At 41.3% G+C, this 14,238-nt stretch overlaps 1 protein-coding gene across 1 annotated transcript in view; it reads right to left on the bottom strand.

Annotated features, from left to right (window-relative positions):
• Positions 1-14,238, bottom strand: part of myo18b (myosin XVIIIB) — a 50,862-nt gene that overhangs the window by 15,072 nt on the left and 21,552 nt on the right. Inside the window, exons 17-37 of the mRNA XM_016681721.1 lie at positions 13,297-13,503; positions 13,067-13,217; positions 11,938-12,047; positions 11,781-11,846; positions 11,567-11,695; positions 9,645-9,788; positions 9,127-9,216; positions 8,942-9,061; positions 8,694-8,799; positions 7,356-7,480; positions 7,103-7,257; positions 6,769-6,892; positions 5,963-6,163; positions 5,772-5,882; positions 5,004-5,108; positions 2,533-2,694; positions 2,341-2,454; positions 1,336-1,452; positions 1,168-1,251; positions 798-935; positions 505-690 (exon numbers count right to left, since the gene is read on the bottom strand). Coding sequence (XP_016537207.1) covers positions 505-690; positions 798-935; positions 1,168-1,251; positions 1,336-1,452; positions 2,341-2,454; positions 2,533-2,694; positions 5,004-5,108; positions 5,772-5,882; positions 5,963-6,163; positions 6,769-6,892; positions 7,103-7,257; positions 7,356-7,480; positions 8,694-8,799; positions 8,942-9,061; positions 9,127-9,216; positions 9,645-9,788; positions 11,567-11,695; positions 11,781-11,846; positions 11,938-12,047; positions 13,067-13,217; positions 13,297-13,503 — 2,745 coding nt within the window. The remainder of the gene's footprint in view (positions 1-504; positions 691-797; positions 936-1,167; positions 1,252-1,335; positions 1,453-2,340; positions 2,455-2,532; positions 2,695-5,003; positions 5,109-5,771; positions 5,883-5,962; positions 6,164-6,768; positions 6,893-7,102; positions 7,258-7,355; positions 7,481-8,693; positions 8,800-8,941; positions 9,062-9,126; positions 9,217-9,644; positions 9,789-11,566; positions 11,696-11,780; positions 11,847-11,937; positions 12,048-13,066; positions 13,218-13,296; positions 13,504-14,238) is intronic.

Raw genomic sequence — 14,238 nt, 5'->3', positions numbered from 1 at the left:
CTAGTTACCAGCTCCACTAGTCACCACCTCCACTAGTTACCGGCTCCACTAGTCACCGGCTCCACTAGTTACCAGCTCCACTAGTCACCACCTCCACTAGTCACCGGCTCCACTAGTCACCGGCTCCACTAGTTACCGGCTCCACTAGTTACCAGCTCCACTAGTCACCGGCTCCACTAGTCACCGGCTCCACTAGTTACAAGCTCCACTAGTTACCAGCTCCACTAGTTACCAGCTCCACTAGTCACCGGCTCCACTAGTTACAAGCTCCACTAGTTACCAGCTCCACTAGTTACCAGCTCCACTAGTCACCGGCTCCACTAGTCACTGGCTCCACTAGTTACCAGCTCCACTAGTTACCAGCTCCACTAGTTACCACCTCCACTAGTCACCGGCTCCACTAGTTACCAGCTCCACTAGTTACCACCTCCACTAGTCACCGGCTCCACTAGTCACTGGCTCCACTAGTTACCAGCTCCACTAGTTACCAGCTCCACTAGTTACCAGCTCCATGCGCCGCCGGCTGCTGTCCTGCTCCCTCTGGCTCAGCTCGTCCATCTCCAGCCTCATCTCCTGCAGCCGCTGCTGGTAGTATCGAGCGTGTTCCTTCTCTCGAGCTTCAGCCTGGGCGCTCTGCTCCAGCTCCTCTCCCAGGCGAACCACACTGTCCCTCAGACGCAGCACCAGCACCTGCAAAGTACACAAAATTAGCAGCCAAAACCGGGCATGGACTAACTACAGCATCAGACACGTTGATAATTATGTGTTGGAATTGGAAAAGCTTTATCTGATCTCACCTCAAACCTCTTGACTTGCCCCTTCTGAAACTCCAATTTGTTTTCCAGGTCACACACACGGGCCTCCTGTTTGCTGACTATGCTGCGCCCCACAGTGGACGACTCCAGGAACTGCACCCTGGACAAGCACTGCTGAAGCTGCAGGTGGAAGACGCGGAAAGGCCGGGGTGAAATGAACGCATTTAAATTCAACGCGACCCACGAGAAGCGGCGCTCCACCTGCTGCTCGCCGTTCAATTAAGGCGCGCAACAAGGACGTTAAATGACCCAGAAAGCCATTACAATCTCATCTGCAGAACTCCCAGCAGCACATTCACTTCATAAAGCTCTTAGTGTCGAGTTTATTTTCTGCTCATCAAACATATATCACCTCCTCTTGGAGCGAGCGTCTCTGTTTCTTCACCTCCTCCAGCTCAGCTTGCAGCTCTCTGATCTGAGAGATGTCACTGGAGGACTGAAGGGGACAAAGTGGGACTGAGACTTTTTCTCTTTTTTTTATTCAGGTTAGAAATAATGTGATAAGTGAAAATAATAATACTTGTGCAATAAGAGCTTTGTGTTTCTTCATCAGCTCGTTGAGGTCTTCCTGGTCTTCCTCCAGCCTCTTCAGCAGATCCATCTTCTCATGCTGCAGCAGCGCCAACTGTTCATCCACCTGAACTCACACAGGCATAGAAATACAATAAAAGAGATATTTGGACTAAATCAAGAGAAAATATAATCTTTAATATAGTTTAATATCTAAAAAAAACATAGAATTCCTGGGAAATCTTCACTCATGGTTATTTATGGTTTAATAAAACTCAGTTTGAAAATGTATGAAGTTTATAATAAACTCCTTCAAGGTGTAAGCAGAAGAGGTTCAAAGTTAAAGGAACAGAGACGGGTTTGTCCAAAAAACTAAAAGTTGGGACAATTATTAAAAACAAATGTACATCAGGTGGACAGATTCTTGTAATTCTGAGGAGTGAAAAAATAAAGAAATAAAAATCATTTGCTAAACAAATACTTTAAGGTTTGGTTATTGAGTTTGTCCAGAGATTTTGCTAGAATTTCGTTTTGATCTGTTTTGGAAAAATATTCAGGAAAGATGCTCCTACTTATATTGATAATGCTAAAAGCTAAAAGCTTAGCTTCTATGCTGTCTTAATCTGTACTTCGAGTTCTCACTGTTGATAAAAATTAAAATATTACTATTTTTTTCTGAAATCATTCCTTTTTAGTTTTTCATTTGTTTTATGTTTGTTTTATGCATTTTTGAATTGCAAAAAAAAAAAAAAAAAAAAAAAAAAAAAAAAAAAAAAAACTGCCACTTTTGAGTTAGTCGAGAATTTCTGCCCAGATTATTCATGGGTTAAAATTCCTGTTTTAGAACTGGGCCGGTAAAAGGATTTAACTGAAGAATATATGAAATGGAGTTAATATCCATAAAAGTCTAGAAGAACTATCACACATTACAGTCTGCTCTGGCATCTGCTGTCTGAGGATGGTGGAGTTGGTTTCCACCAGTCTGTTGGGTTTGAACCAGCATGCAGTCACTCACCACACTCTTCTGCCTGCAGATATTCTCCAGTTCCAACTGGGCGTTCTCCAGCTCCATGGCAACGGCTTTCTGCGTGTTCTCCGCCTCCAGCCGCCTTGCCTCGCTCTCCTCCAGCTGAACGGAAAACACAGAGGGTGAACACGGAGCGCCGCGGTGACTCCCGGCGGAGCGCAGCCGAACGCCACCACTCACCTGGCAGTGCAGGCGTTCGATCTGGTCTTTGCTGCCGTTGGGACGGTTCTGGCCTGAGCTGTCCAGGGTGGCGAGGAGCAGCTGGGCGTCGGCCAGCAGGGCGTGGGTTCTCTTCAGGTCTCTCCTCAGCTTCCTCTCCACATCGAAGTCTCTGTGTCCCACCTGCAACGTGACACCACTTAGATTCTTTCACTCCATAAACAAAGAGAATGGTTCGAGGGTTTGGTTGGCACCATGTCTTCATCACACAAAAAGCATCCGACAACAAATAAATGCGATTGCCAGGTTTTAAAATAAAATCATCTCATCTCTGAAGAAGCCAGTCTGTAGGTGTTCCACAGGGAACTATCCTCGGATCTTTTTTTATTCCTTTATCTTAAATGGAAGTGTTGTATAAAATCCAATATTTTTTTAGCTTTACATCATGTCATAATGTTATTCTCTCATCAAAAACATACCTGGTTCTTACTTTGGTTCTTTCATACATATCTGAATCTCCAGTGGCAACCGTTCAGAGGTGCCTATGTGCCTGCCTGCTTTTATACCCAGCCAAGCTTACAGAGACAGAGGCCCAAAGTCAAGGCATCAAACTGCAAAGCCATATTTCTTTGCAGTTATGCTTGACAATATATTTACAGCATTTTCATAACAATTTACTTGATTGTGCTATAAAAAGACATTATGAGCTTGGAAAATACAGTAAAGACCTTCCATTACAACATTAAATCTGTGACGTTCAAATGTATGCCGATGACACTGTAGTTATCATGTATCAGAGTGACAGGCTGTAAATAAGGCAGGAAGCATACAAGTTAATTATGTTCTGTTTTGATTTTGAAGTTGTAATGTAGCCAAAGAGTTTTAGGCTCAAGAGAAAAAAAGCTTGTGATGGTGTCTGGTCACAGAGCTTCAATTTGAAAGATTAACCTAATCACAGGTCAATAGAAGCTGCTAAAATGAACTTTATGATTCTTTTATAAACCATTTTATGCTTGACCGCCTGATCGCATGCTTCATTCAAACCATAATGATTATTAAACACATAAAAAGGCAGAACGTGTTGTCACAACAGAGTTTTTAATATTGTATCTTAGACTTTTTCTTACCAAATGTCCTGAGAAGTCCTGCTTTTCTTCCCCAGCAGCAACATTTGAATGCCTGTTAGACCCAGACTGCAGATGACTTGATCCTGAACGGTTTGCCAGCTTGGCTACACACCAGGTCCTGTTCTAATTCCAACCTTGGTGTGAATGAGTGTTAAATCAGCTCTTCCCCTCTATACTGCATTTGTTTGTTTCATGGTGGCTGGACTGCAGCAGCAACACATCCAGGCTCCATCAGAGCATTAACCTGCTTTAAGAGTGATTTACGACAGAGCGCTGGCAGGAAGCGGGCCGCTGACAGACACATAGCTGTAACATTTGGCTTCCAAGAAGTTTTGAAGTTCAGTTAATTAAATTAAAATGATTATCCAGGTAACAAACGAAGCAATAAAGTAACCTTGATGTTCAGATATAAATTAGTACCCATATGGACATAGAGAAACTGCAAACACTGAAGGATCTAAGCCTCCTACAGGCTGCTCTGTCCCTTCACTTCATCTCCAGGAAATTATATATATATATATATATATCAGACCATATATAGTATATACAAAGTGTATTGTAATCACAACCAAAAAGAGCACTATATGTTTAGATGTAAAATATGATACAAGTTACTATTAATATACACTTACAAAATATATTTACCAACATATGACTGGAAATATATTTCAAAATATTCTAATTTTTTTTTCTGATACATTTTCAAATATATGTTGTACATATATTAAATTATATATTGATGATGCATGTATTACACAATATAATACGGTCATGAAATAAATTGAACTATATTGACAAATATATTTGTAACTCTATTACATATATGACCAATACATTTTACTATATAAATCATAATAATACATGATGGTGAATATTTATAAACATAAAAAATACAGTGATACACAAAGCCATACATGATATTCATGTTTAATATTTTACAATAAAGGGTTAATGGAAAGAAGCAACCATTTCAAAATATTATGTGAATAATGTAACATGTTGTTTAATACACAAATCATCAATATGTAATTCACTGTATTTATAACATGTATTAGAAAATGTGTTGGGAAAATAATATATTAGAATAAATTACAACACCAGTAATACAACTGGTAGATATGTTTTTCTTTCATAAGGCTGAACACTGGATGAGCATGTTATAAGTTAAAAAGTTTATTCCACTTCATAACTCAAAGCTTTAAATCAATATTAAGGAATTACTGACTGAAAATGTATTTGTAAGTTAACTGTCTTATTTCAAGTGATCTGAGATATTTACACTAGAAACTAGATACAAATAAACTGGGTAAGATTGAAAGTTTTCTATCTCTCCTCACTTGTAGGTGTGTTTAGGAGGGAGCTCACCTGCTCACACAACGTCGCTATGAGTCCCTCCAAGTCGTGTTTCTCATGAATCACCATCTGCTTCTCCTCGTACTCCTGCTCCAACTGCATCTCCAGCTGCTTCAGCTGCACAAATACACACACACACACACACACACACACACACACACACACACACACACACACACACACACACAGGATTTCAATCCAGGACAGCAGAGAGTGGTCAGTGTGTTCATCCAACCTCTGGAGTTCTACTAGGAAGAGGTGCAAGAGAATTTTCTTCTTTCTAACAGCTGCTCCAGCCACTCCAAACCCTGGCTTTCTAACCAAACGGTCAGATAGAGGTTTAAAGCAGAGTGGCAAAAGCAAAAGAGGTGGATTAGCAGTGCTAGCCAGCAGCTAGTTATGTCACCCAGGACATGTTGCTGTGGAATATCATCTCTGCTGCTCAGAAATTGAGCTGTTAGCACATCATGACGGTCAGACTGTCTGTCTTCAATCAGAGGCCTCTTCAGAGTCTTTGCAAGACTGACTGCTACCGGAATTCCTTCCATCGTCCACAACGACTCTCTGAGGGAACTTGGATGACATGAGTGATGACAATATTTTACTTCTTGTTTTTGATACATAAAGTATTTTTGAATTTTTAAAAAGGAGCAGCTGTCAGGAGGTTTAGAGTGCTAACATCCCATATAAAACATGTGTTATATATATTACTGAATCCTGAGCAGACATTGGAGCAAACATCTGTTCATCATGTAAATCTGCCTCCCCTGTCAGACCCACCCGTCTCTGGGAGGACTTATGAACGTCCTCCAACTCTTCTTCTTTATCCTCCAGCTCCTTCTGATGCATCTGCTTCATCCTCTCCACCTCTATCTCGAACCGCATGTGGATCTGTTGGGTGAGAGGTGCAGATGAGCCGCGGCGGCCGGCAGACGGGTTTGTGCCAGCCCTGCGCCGCGCGCCCCGTCGACCTGCTGCTGCTGCTGGATCTGGGCGGACAGTCTGCTCGTCTCCTCGGCTCTCTCGCTGGCCTGGCTCTCCAGGAGGCGGATCTGTTTCTTCATGTCAGGCACCGAGTCCGAGGCCAGGTCAACCGGCAGGCTGAGGTCTCTGATCTGAGCGCACAACTCCTCCTTCTGCTTCTGCAGGCGACTCATCTCAGCCTGGCTCTCCTGCACACACACCAGGAACACAAACAGAGAAAATGTGGAGGCTGAGCCTGACCAGCTGGAATGAATCAGAAAACTATCCAATGACTTCAAATTAAAAGTCTGAGGTAGTATCACTAGGCCTGTCACAACAACAAATTCTGCTGACTGATAAATTATCCCAGAAGTTATTGTGATAAATGATAATATTGTTTTTGGGATTTTTTTGTGGGACCATTTACAAGTAAAATAATGGTAATGCAAGAACATATTCTGAAAGATCAATAAAAGATCAATAATGAAATGTAACACATTTTCCAATATCCTAAATAAATAAATAAACAAAACAACAGAAACAACAAATAAAATGAATCATGAAGTCTCTGTAAATACTATGAGACCAAACATCAGACTGAAGACTTTTGTTGTCCAGTTTTTGGTAGAAAGAGAGAAAAGAGAAAAATCATCATCACAAGTTGTTGGGCTTGTTTTAATTTATCATATGTTTTATTTATTTGTTGGTTACTGTGTCAGGCCTAAGTACTGGTTTCTATAAAAACTAGTTACATTTATTTTCAAACAGTGCCATAAACCAAACACTGACATTCCTTTATGAAACACAAACACACCTGCAGGCTGCGGCGCAGGGTGAACACTTCAGAACCCAGAGCTGAGTTCTCCTGCAAGGCTTTGTCCTTCTGCTCTCTCTCACTGTTGGCCTCCTCCAGAGCCTGGGCCAGCTCACTGTCAAACCTGCAGCAACACACACACACACACACACACACACACACACACACGGACACAGGAGTTTGTTGGCTGTGAGGAAAAGTCTTATTACAGCAGTGAAAATGAAGATATTCAAAAACACGATGTAATTAGAAACACTATTAACAGGCTTTATGTAGTCATTAAACAGCCAGAGATGAAGCAACAAGGTGACGTGTGTCTGAAGGGAAGGTGAACCTTCTCTGTTTGCGCTCCAGTTCGTGCATGCGACTCTGCAGAGCATCGCTGAGTACTCTGGCATCCTGGAGGTCAGAGGTCACCCTGCGACAGTGGCGTTTCAGCTCCGATGCGCTCCTCCGAGACTGCTCCAGCTGGGCCTGCAGTGTTGCTACCTACACACACACACACACACACACAGACACGCGCACACAGGTGGTGTTACCTTGAGACATTAACATGCTGCTGTGCACGTCGGGGCGTCCCGCCTGACCTTGGTGTCGAGCTGCTGTCTGCTCTGCCTCTCCGTCTCCAGCTTCTCCTCCGTCTGCTTCAGGCGCCTGCGGACGAACTCCACCTCGGTCTGGCAACACTCCAGCTGCATGACCAGCTCGCCCTCTGAATGACGGGACACTCGGGCATCAGTTTGTCTGAGACTCAGTTCATTGAAACTTTGTCCCGTCAGGAGTTCCTGAGGTCAGGTCACCACGCTTTTCTTGAGTTTTAATATTAAATACCTTAATTCACAGTAACAAAGTGCCTGATGAAAGCTACAGTTTAAATCAGGAATAGTTGGGCTGGAGGATATGACTGAAAAACATTTCATGATATAAGGGTTTCATATCAGCCGAGGTGAATAATTACTGTTTAGTGATTTTTTTGTTTGTTTGTTTTAAATATCTAGTGACATGACCCTTCTTGTTTTATCCACAGTTTTCACTTCATGTTGTTAATTTTTAAGCAGTTATGTGACAAAACCATAATTGGGCAGTATTATGTATTTTCCATAAATAGTAACATTTTATAGCACAAATCAAGTAACTATGTTACCTTCATTTGTTATAAAAATGCTCTATGTATCAATGACTTCAACGAAATTTGACTTTGTAATTTGATGCCTTGAAATTGGGCCTCTGTCTCTTTAAAAACTGCTGCTCTGATGTGCAGTTACATCAGGTGTTTGCTAATTGCTGCTGGCTAGTCTGAAGGAGCTGAGTGGAGCTGCTCTGTGATGAGGAAGCTCTGAGGAGGAGCTTCACCTTGAAGGCGGAGCTAAGTCCACCCAGGCATTTTGCACAGCTGAATGGTTGTCAAGGAGATAAAAGAACTTTTCAAACATGCATGAAAGAATCAAAGCAACACTCCAGGTGTGTTTTTGATGAGGAAATTATAACATGATGTAAAACTCAAAGGAGGCCATTTCACATAACACTGCCCCTTTCAACTGCTGCTGCACATGTCACTCAACAGGCTGTTGCTAGGTAACCAAAGAGTGAGTTTGCTGATGCTGCCTCCATTGCTTAGCTGACCATGAGAGGTTGAGCAGCTAAAGCCTTCCCTCTGCCTACATCCCCCAGAATGCAGTTCAGTCTTGGTCAGATTTCAGCAAATATTCTACATGTTGAACCTTGAATATTGTATGAAATATATTATCTATTGATATTGATCACATGTCCATTGTGATATATATTGTTATTGATTTATAGTCCAGCCTTTTGTGCTGTTAAATCTCTCCATTCATGTTGTAACATTGCTGCACGTTTGGTCATTCAGCAGCCAAACCTCAGTGTGTTTTTGCTTTTTGTCTTGCCAGCAGACTTTCCTCTCGTACCTTTTGGAGCTCCTCTCTGACTTGCGGCAACTTGAGCTTTCTGCTTCTCCTCCTCCAGCTGCTTCTCCAGGGTTTCCATAGTAACCTTACACTGGTCCAGCCGAGTCTTCAGAAGTCACAAATTAAACAACAACAACAACAAAAAAAAAAGACGCAATCGCTCAGATTTTTTTTATTTGAATCGTTAAATTAAAATAGACAGCAGTCATCATGCAAGAAGTGTCAGGTGACTTAGTTAGCTGGCTCACCAGCAGGTCCTTGTTCTCCCGGCTGAGTCGAAGCCTCTCTGCCCTCTCCACATCCAGAGCCTGACCCACTGCATCGCCTCGGAAACGCTCATCGCTTAGCTCCGATGTCACAGCAGTAACCTGCACATATAGATCACATTAATAGTGGTGAGCGTTTGTGTGTGTGTGTGTGTTGCAGCTCTAACCTTGGTCTCCAGGCTGTCTGCTGTCTGCCTCAGCTCGTTCCTCTCCTTCTCAGACTTCTCCAGGCGGCGCCTCAGAGCCGACACCTCATCCTTTCAGAAAACAAAAGAGAAGCTTTTTACTGAGACACAAACATCCTTTAAGGCACATCACAAACATTTGCTGGATGAATTGCTGTTGCTTCTATATTGTTTCCCATCACTGAGATCAGCTGGTGTTAGATGTTTCTGTCAGATGCTGCAGCTCACTGTTGTTCTGTCTGTTTTTACTGTCACTTTAAAGAACAATGGCTATGTCTCTTTAAAAAAACATGACATTTTTCTAACTGAATTATTAGATCTCTAAGACGCATCATTATGGGGGCAGTACTTTCTCATCAGCCAGACAGGTTTCCTGGAAGGTTAGGATGTTTCTCCTCCATTAGCACTCTGAGTTTGAGGGGATCTTGTAAATAAATATGAACGTAAAACGATTCTTTAAAAGGATGTGAACTGAAAGAGGTCCATATGAAAGTCTGTACCTCCTTGGCTCTCAGCCTTTCGTTGTCCATGTTCACATCGAGCAGAGGACGCAGCCTGCAGAAAAGTTTCCACCAGCTCCATTCGGCTACGGCCTTCAGAACCCGCAGGTTCCTCTGCAGACACCTCACCGCCATCTGCTGCACCTGGAAATTAAAAACACACACACACACACACAGGCAGAAACAGTAAAGTAAAAAGTCTGAGGTAAAACCCAAAGCTGAGATCCTATAGTGAACTGATCTCATTACAGCAGGAAATGAATGGATATCCTGGAGGCCAACTAAAACTCTGGAACTACATGAAGAGGTCCAGAGTTCAGAGTTTTAATTCAAAGATGTTTTCAAAATCCTCTATCAACTCATGAAGTCTCAGATGTCTTTGAAACTCCTACTGATACTAATCACTTATGTAGCCAACTTGATAGCTCTTGATTTATGTTGGAACCAGTTTCAACTTCTATTCAAATGGCATTTATTGCCTAAAAACATCTGCATAATTTGTAAAAAGTGTTTCTAAATACAGATCAGAGTGAACTGGATTTTTTTTCTTTTTTTTTTTTTTTACAAACGTTCTTAGTGGAGGGAAAATGGATAGTTGAATATATTCAAGAATGTAAGCTGTATTTCCTTAACTGGTCCACTCAGAAAAAAGTTGCTATGGCAACAGAATAAAACAATTAATAGAGCTGGCTGTGCACATTTTATATATCTGCAGTGTTTCACAAGAGGAGATTATGATGAAGTTTTTATGATCTGTAACTAAAAGTGTTTTTGTTTTAAAACACATAAAAGTGCTTTAAAGATTCGCAACAAGAAATCCAGACAATATCATCATTGTCATATTCTTTCTAATCTCATATTAGATAATATTCTTTCTAATAAGTAGGTTTTTTCTTTTACATTTTGAAAATCTGATATATTATGTACACTTTTATTTAGTTCATTAAACCCCCATGACATTCCTTCTGCGCCTGAAGAACCACTTTGATATCAGATAACATGACTACAGGGCGCCCTCTAGAGGTGACTGAAGCATCCCAAAATCCAGGACTGTTTTTACCAAACTGCCTTCACTTTTGTTTTGAGTCATTCAAACAGCTTGAGATGATATAACATAATTATATCGTTATCTAGTTATAAAATATCTGCACATTGGGCAAAATTACAGATATTAAACCAGATTAGCACTTAATGTTGATGAAGGCAAAGAAATGGTTAAACTGCAGGTTTGTAGTTTGGTGATGTAGTTAATTATTGTGGTGACTTTTCACCAATTCATAACTTGATTAGGATCAGCCTGTTGCACGTTTTTGCTATAACCTGCTGCTGTGCATCTCATATCTCCTTCTGAAAAGTTAATGAAGTGTTATACAGTGTCTGTGTGTAAACAAAGAAGAGTAAAATAAAACAAATCACATGAAGGCTAAATATATAAATCTTTATCTTAAATAAATAAGAAAAATGTTAATAATTAGTTTTCAATGAAATCTTTAGTATTTTCTACTGCAGAACATCAAGAATTATTTTATTTCTCCACCTTACAAATCAAATCATTCAGTGGGGATAACACCAACAGGTGGCTAATCTGCAGGGTGACCAATCAGGTATTAGTGAGGCCTAGCAGCAGTTTAAGTTTTTTTCTTAATGTACAGAGAGCAAAAAAAAAAATCATTAAAAAATTTGAAGTTAATGTGTCTGATTTATGACAGAGTATTAGGGCTATTGTAGACACAAAAAAAGGAGGAGTACATTTTAAAACTCAGAAATTAAGATTAATCTCAGAACTTTTCTTGAAAAAACTTGGAAATTTGGAGTGATATTATACTGTCTTGCTCTCTCAGTTTGTATTGAGACAGAAGGTGGATACTCCTGTATCAGAGCTCCGCCTGGAGCTCCTCACAGTGAACCGGACTGGAGCTCACCTTGAGTTTGCGGTACTTCTGACGTCCCAGATGTCCCTTGCAGGCGGCCTGCAGGTAAACCAGCCACCCGGTCACCTGCTGATCCCTCTGCTGCTCCAGGTATTGCAGCACACCTCTCTTCATAAACACCTGAGACCCAGCAGAGAAAAATAGATTTCAGTCATAACTGACTGACTCCTGTTGTGCCATCTGAGGGCTTCACACCCGCTCTCACCCTGCTGGCTCCGACCATGATGCTGTTTTTATCTACGTCCAGCTCAACCAGCAGCTCTTCCACGGCCTGACACACAAAGGAGAGGGAAAAAAAAGCAGATTCATTCTGAGTTTGTGATATTTTTGTTCATGTGAACTCCAGCGATTCGCTTCTCTACCTTTCTCTCATCATGGCTGACAAACATGGAAGCGTAACGCTTCATAATCGGAGGAGAGAGAGCCTGGAAGTGACACCTGAAGTCACTGAGCGTCATGTGTTCTGGATAACCTGGAGGAGGACAGGAAAATATGGCTTTATATGCATTTCTGTTTTTATATTTTTTATTGATTTAGAATCTTTTGACATTTCTATCTTTTTTAAGGAGTTATGGAATTATGCAAGTCTGTATTTATGTAATCAAATAATCAAAAGGGGCTCTGATGTAAAAACTATAAACTAACTCACTGATCACTTAAAAGAAAAAAGAAAAATCAGGGCAGCTCAGAAGAAAAAAAGTTCTAGCCTGAGTGTACACTATGATGGTGTCAAACTCATTTTCATATTGGGCCATTTAAGAACCTGAATGTTCTTAAAGGGACGGTTCCGCCAGAATATACTGATAAAAGCAATCAAGCTGTTAAAATATCAGTAAATAGCTGTTCCTCCAGGATTTTGTGGTCTGGTTGAGGCAGCAGCCACTTAAACTCAATGTTTTTACCAACTTTGAGAAAATTTGAAGTAAAATCATATGTGATTTCAATTGTGTTTCTTATTTAATTGAAACACCACAATTGTGAAACTGTGTGTTTTCGACATTAGCAGAATATTAATAAAGTTTTGCGTACATTTTGTAATGGAAGTTTCCTGGAAGTTTGTTCTGGATTTGTGGAGCATAGAGACTGAATGTTTGGTTCCAGTAGGAGTAGAGACAGCAATGTTACCTGTAGTAAACGTGCTTGTTGTACACACTAAAATAATGATGATGGCTATCATTTTACTCTAATTAAACACACACTCCCACAGTAAAACTAAGTAATCTCTCAATATTTTTTTGCATGAAATTTCTCCTTGTTTTGTTCATGTAATGTCCCCTCACATATTCAGAAACAATATTTCTTTTTTTTATATGAATGAAAAAATAATTTTCCATTTTTGGGAAGGCAGTAATTTTGGGTTATAGTCTGATCACTGCATAACTGACAGAACCTGGTGAGTAACCAGTCAGATGTAGGTTGTTCTGTTTGATGTCTCTGAACATCTTAACTCCTGTGTTTGTCCGTGAAGCTGGTCTGACATGAAGGGCCGACCTGTGCGGTAGAGCTGCAGGGCCGACAGGATCTGGGTGGAATGCAGCTGCACTCTGAGAGCCGGCACGTCCAAACCACCGCTGCTCGATTTTGCGCTGACACACTGCAGGAACACCGGCCTGGCTCGGCGGATCAGGTTCACCAGCGCATCCTGCAGGACCGCGAGACGATGACAGCCGTCACGCTTCTGGGGTGACGTCAGAACATGGTGACGGTAGCGCCATACGTACCGCCTGCAGCTTCACTGCTATACACTGGGAGTGTCTGCGTATGGCCGCCATCCCACCGCTGAAGGTTTTCCGGATGATTCCGTTCCGCTGCAGGGCGCGCTGGCTGCCTCCCTCCAACCCGGCCAGGCCGCGGCACAGAGGGGGCAGGGAGATCCTGGGGGTGAACATGGCCTTCACCACGCCTCTGAGGAAGGACAAGAGAGGAGCTCAGCACACGTTCAACAACGACGAGCTGTAATCCAAATATATGACACTTCATCAGAGCAGACAGAGCATCTGCATAGCATAGCATGGGGTTACGCTTTGTTATAAATGGCACATTGCTGCCACTTTGAGTTGAACTTGTGTTGATTCAGCAGCAACACAAGTTTAAAAGCTCACACTGGTGGATGTTTAGGGTGTCAAAAAGAAAAATGAACGGTTTCCCAGAAGTGTAGGAGGTATGGGTGAGCGATACGGACGTAGAATTGCATTGTGTTTTTTGTGGTACTATTGTGATGATAAAAATTATGACACTGAAAACCCCGTCCTACATCAAACACTTCTTATAGAAAATTGGGAGTTTTTTCAAAATTGATATCTTTCCATTAAGCAAATTTATATTTGTGATTTCAATTTGCATAGTTTTATGATTAATAGAAATGAAGCTACTGATGATCCATCCAATAGTCTCCAGCCGAGTTTCCATTACAAATGTGCACAAAACATTTTTAATATTTTGCTAATGTAAAACAAAACAACAACACAATTTTGCAATTGTGGTGTTTCCATTAAAGAAGAAAACTTAAATTCAGAATTCTGCCATGGCGCCCGCACTAATCATCCATCTGCCAATCAGAGGAGACGTCTGCTAATTAGATGTTGTATACAAACTAATGTAACGTGAAAAATGTTTGATGAAAAACCATTTCCTGGTACAAAGACTTTCTAGTGAGAAACGTT

Source organism: Poecilia formosa, unplaced genomic scaffold (genome assembly GCF_000485575.1).
Source record: "Poecilia formosa unplaced genomic scaffold, Poecilia_formosa-5.1.2 Scaffold291, whole genome shotgun sequence".
In the NCBI taxonomy this organism is placed as follows: Eukaryota; Metazoa; Chordata; class Actinopteri; order Cyprinodontiformes; family Poeciliidae; genus Poecilia; species Poecilia formosa.
This window is presented reverse-complemented; position numbering and strand designations above follow the sequence as displayed.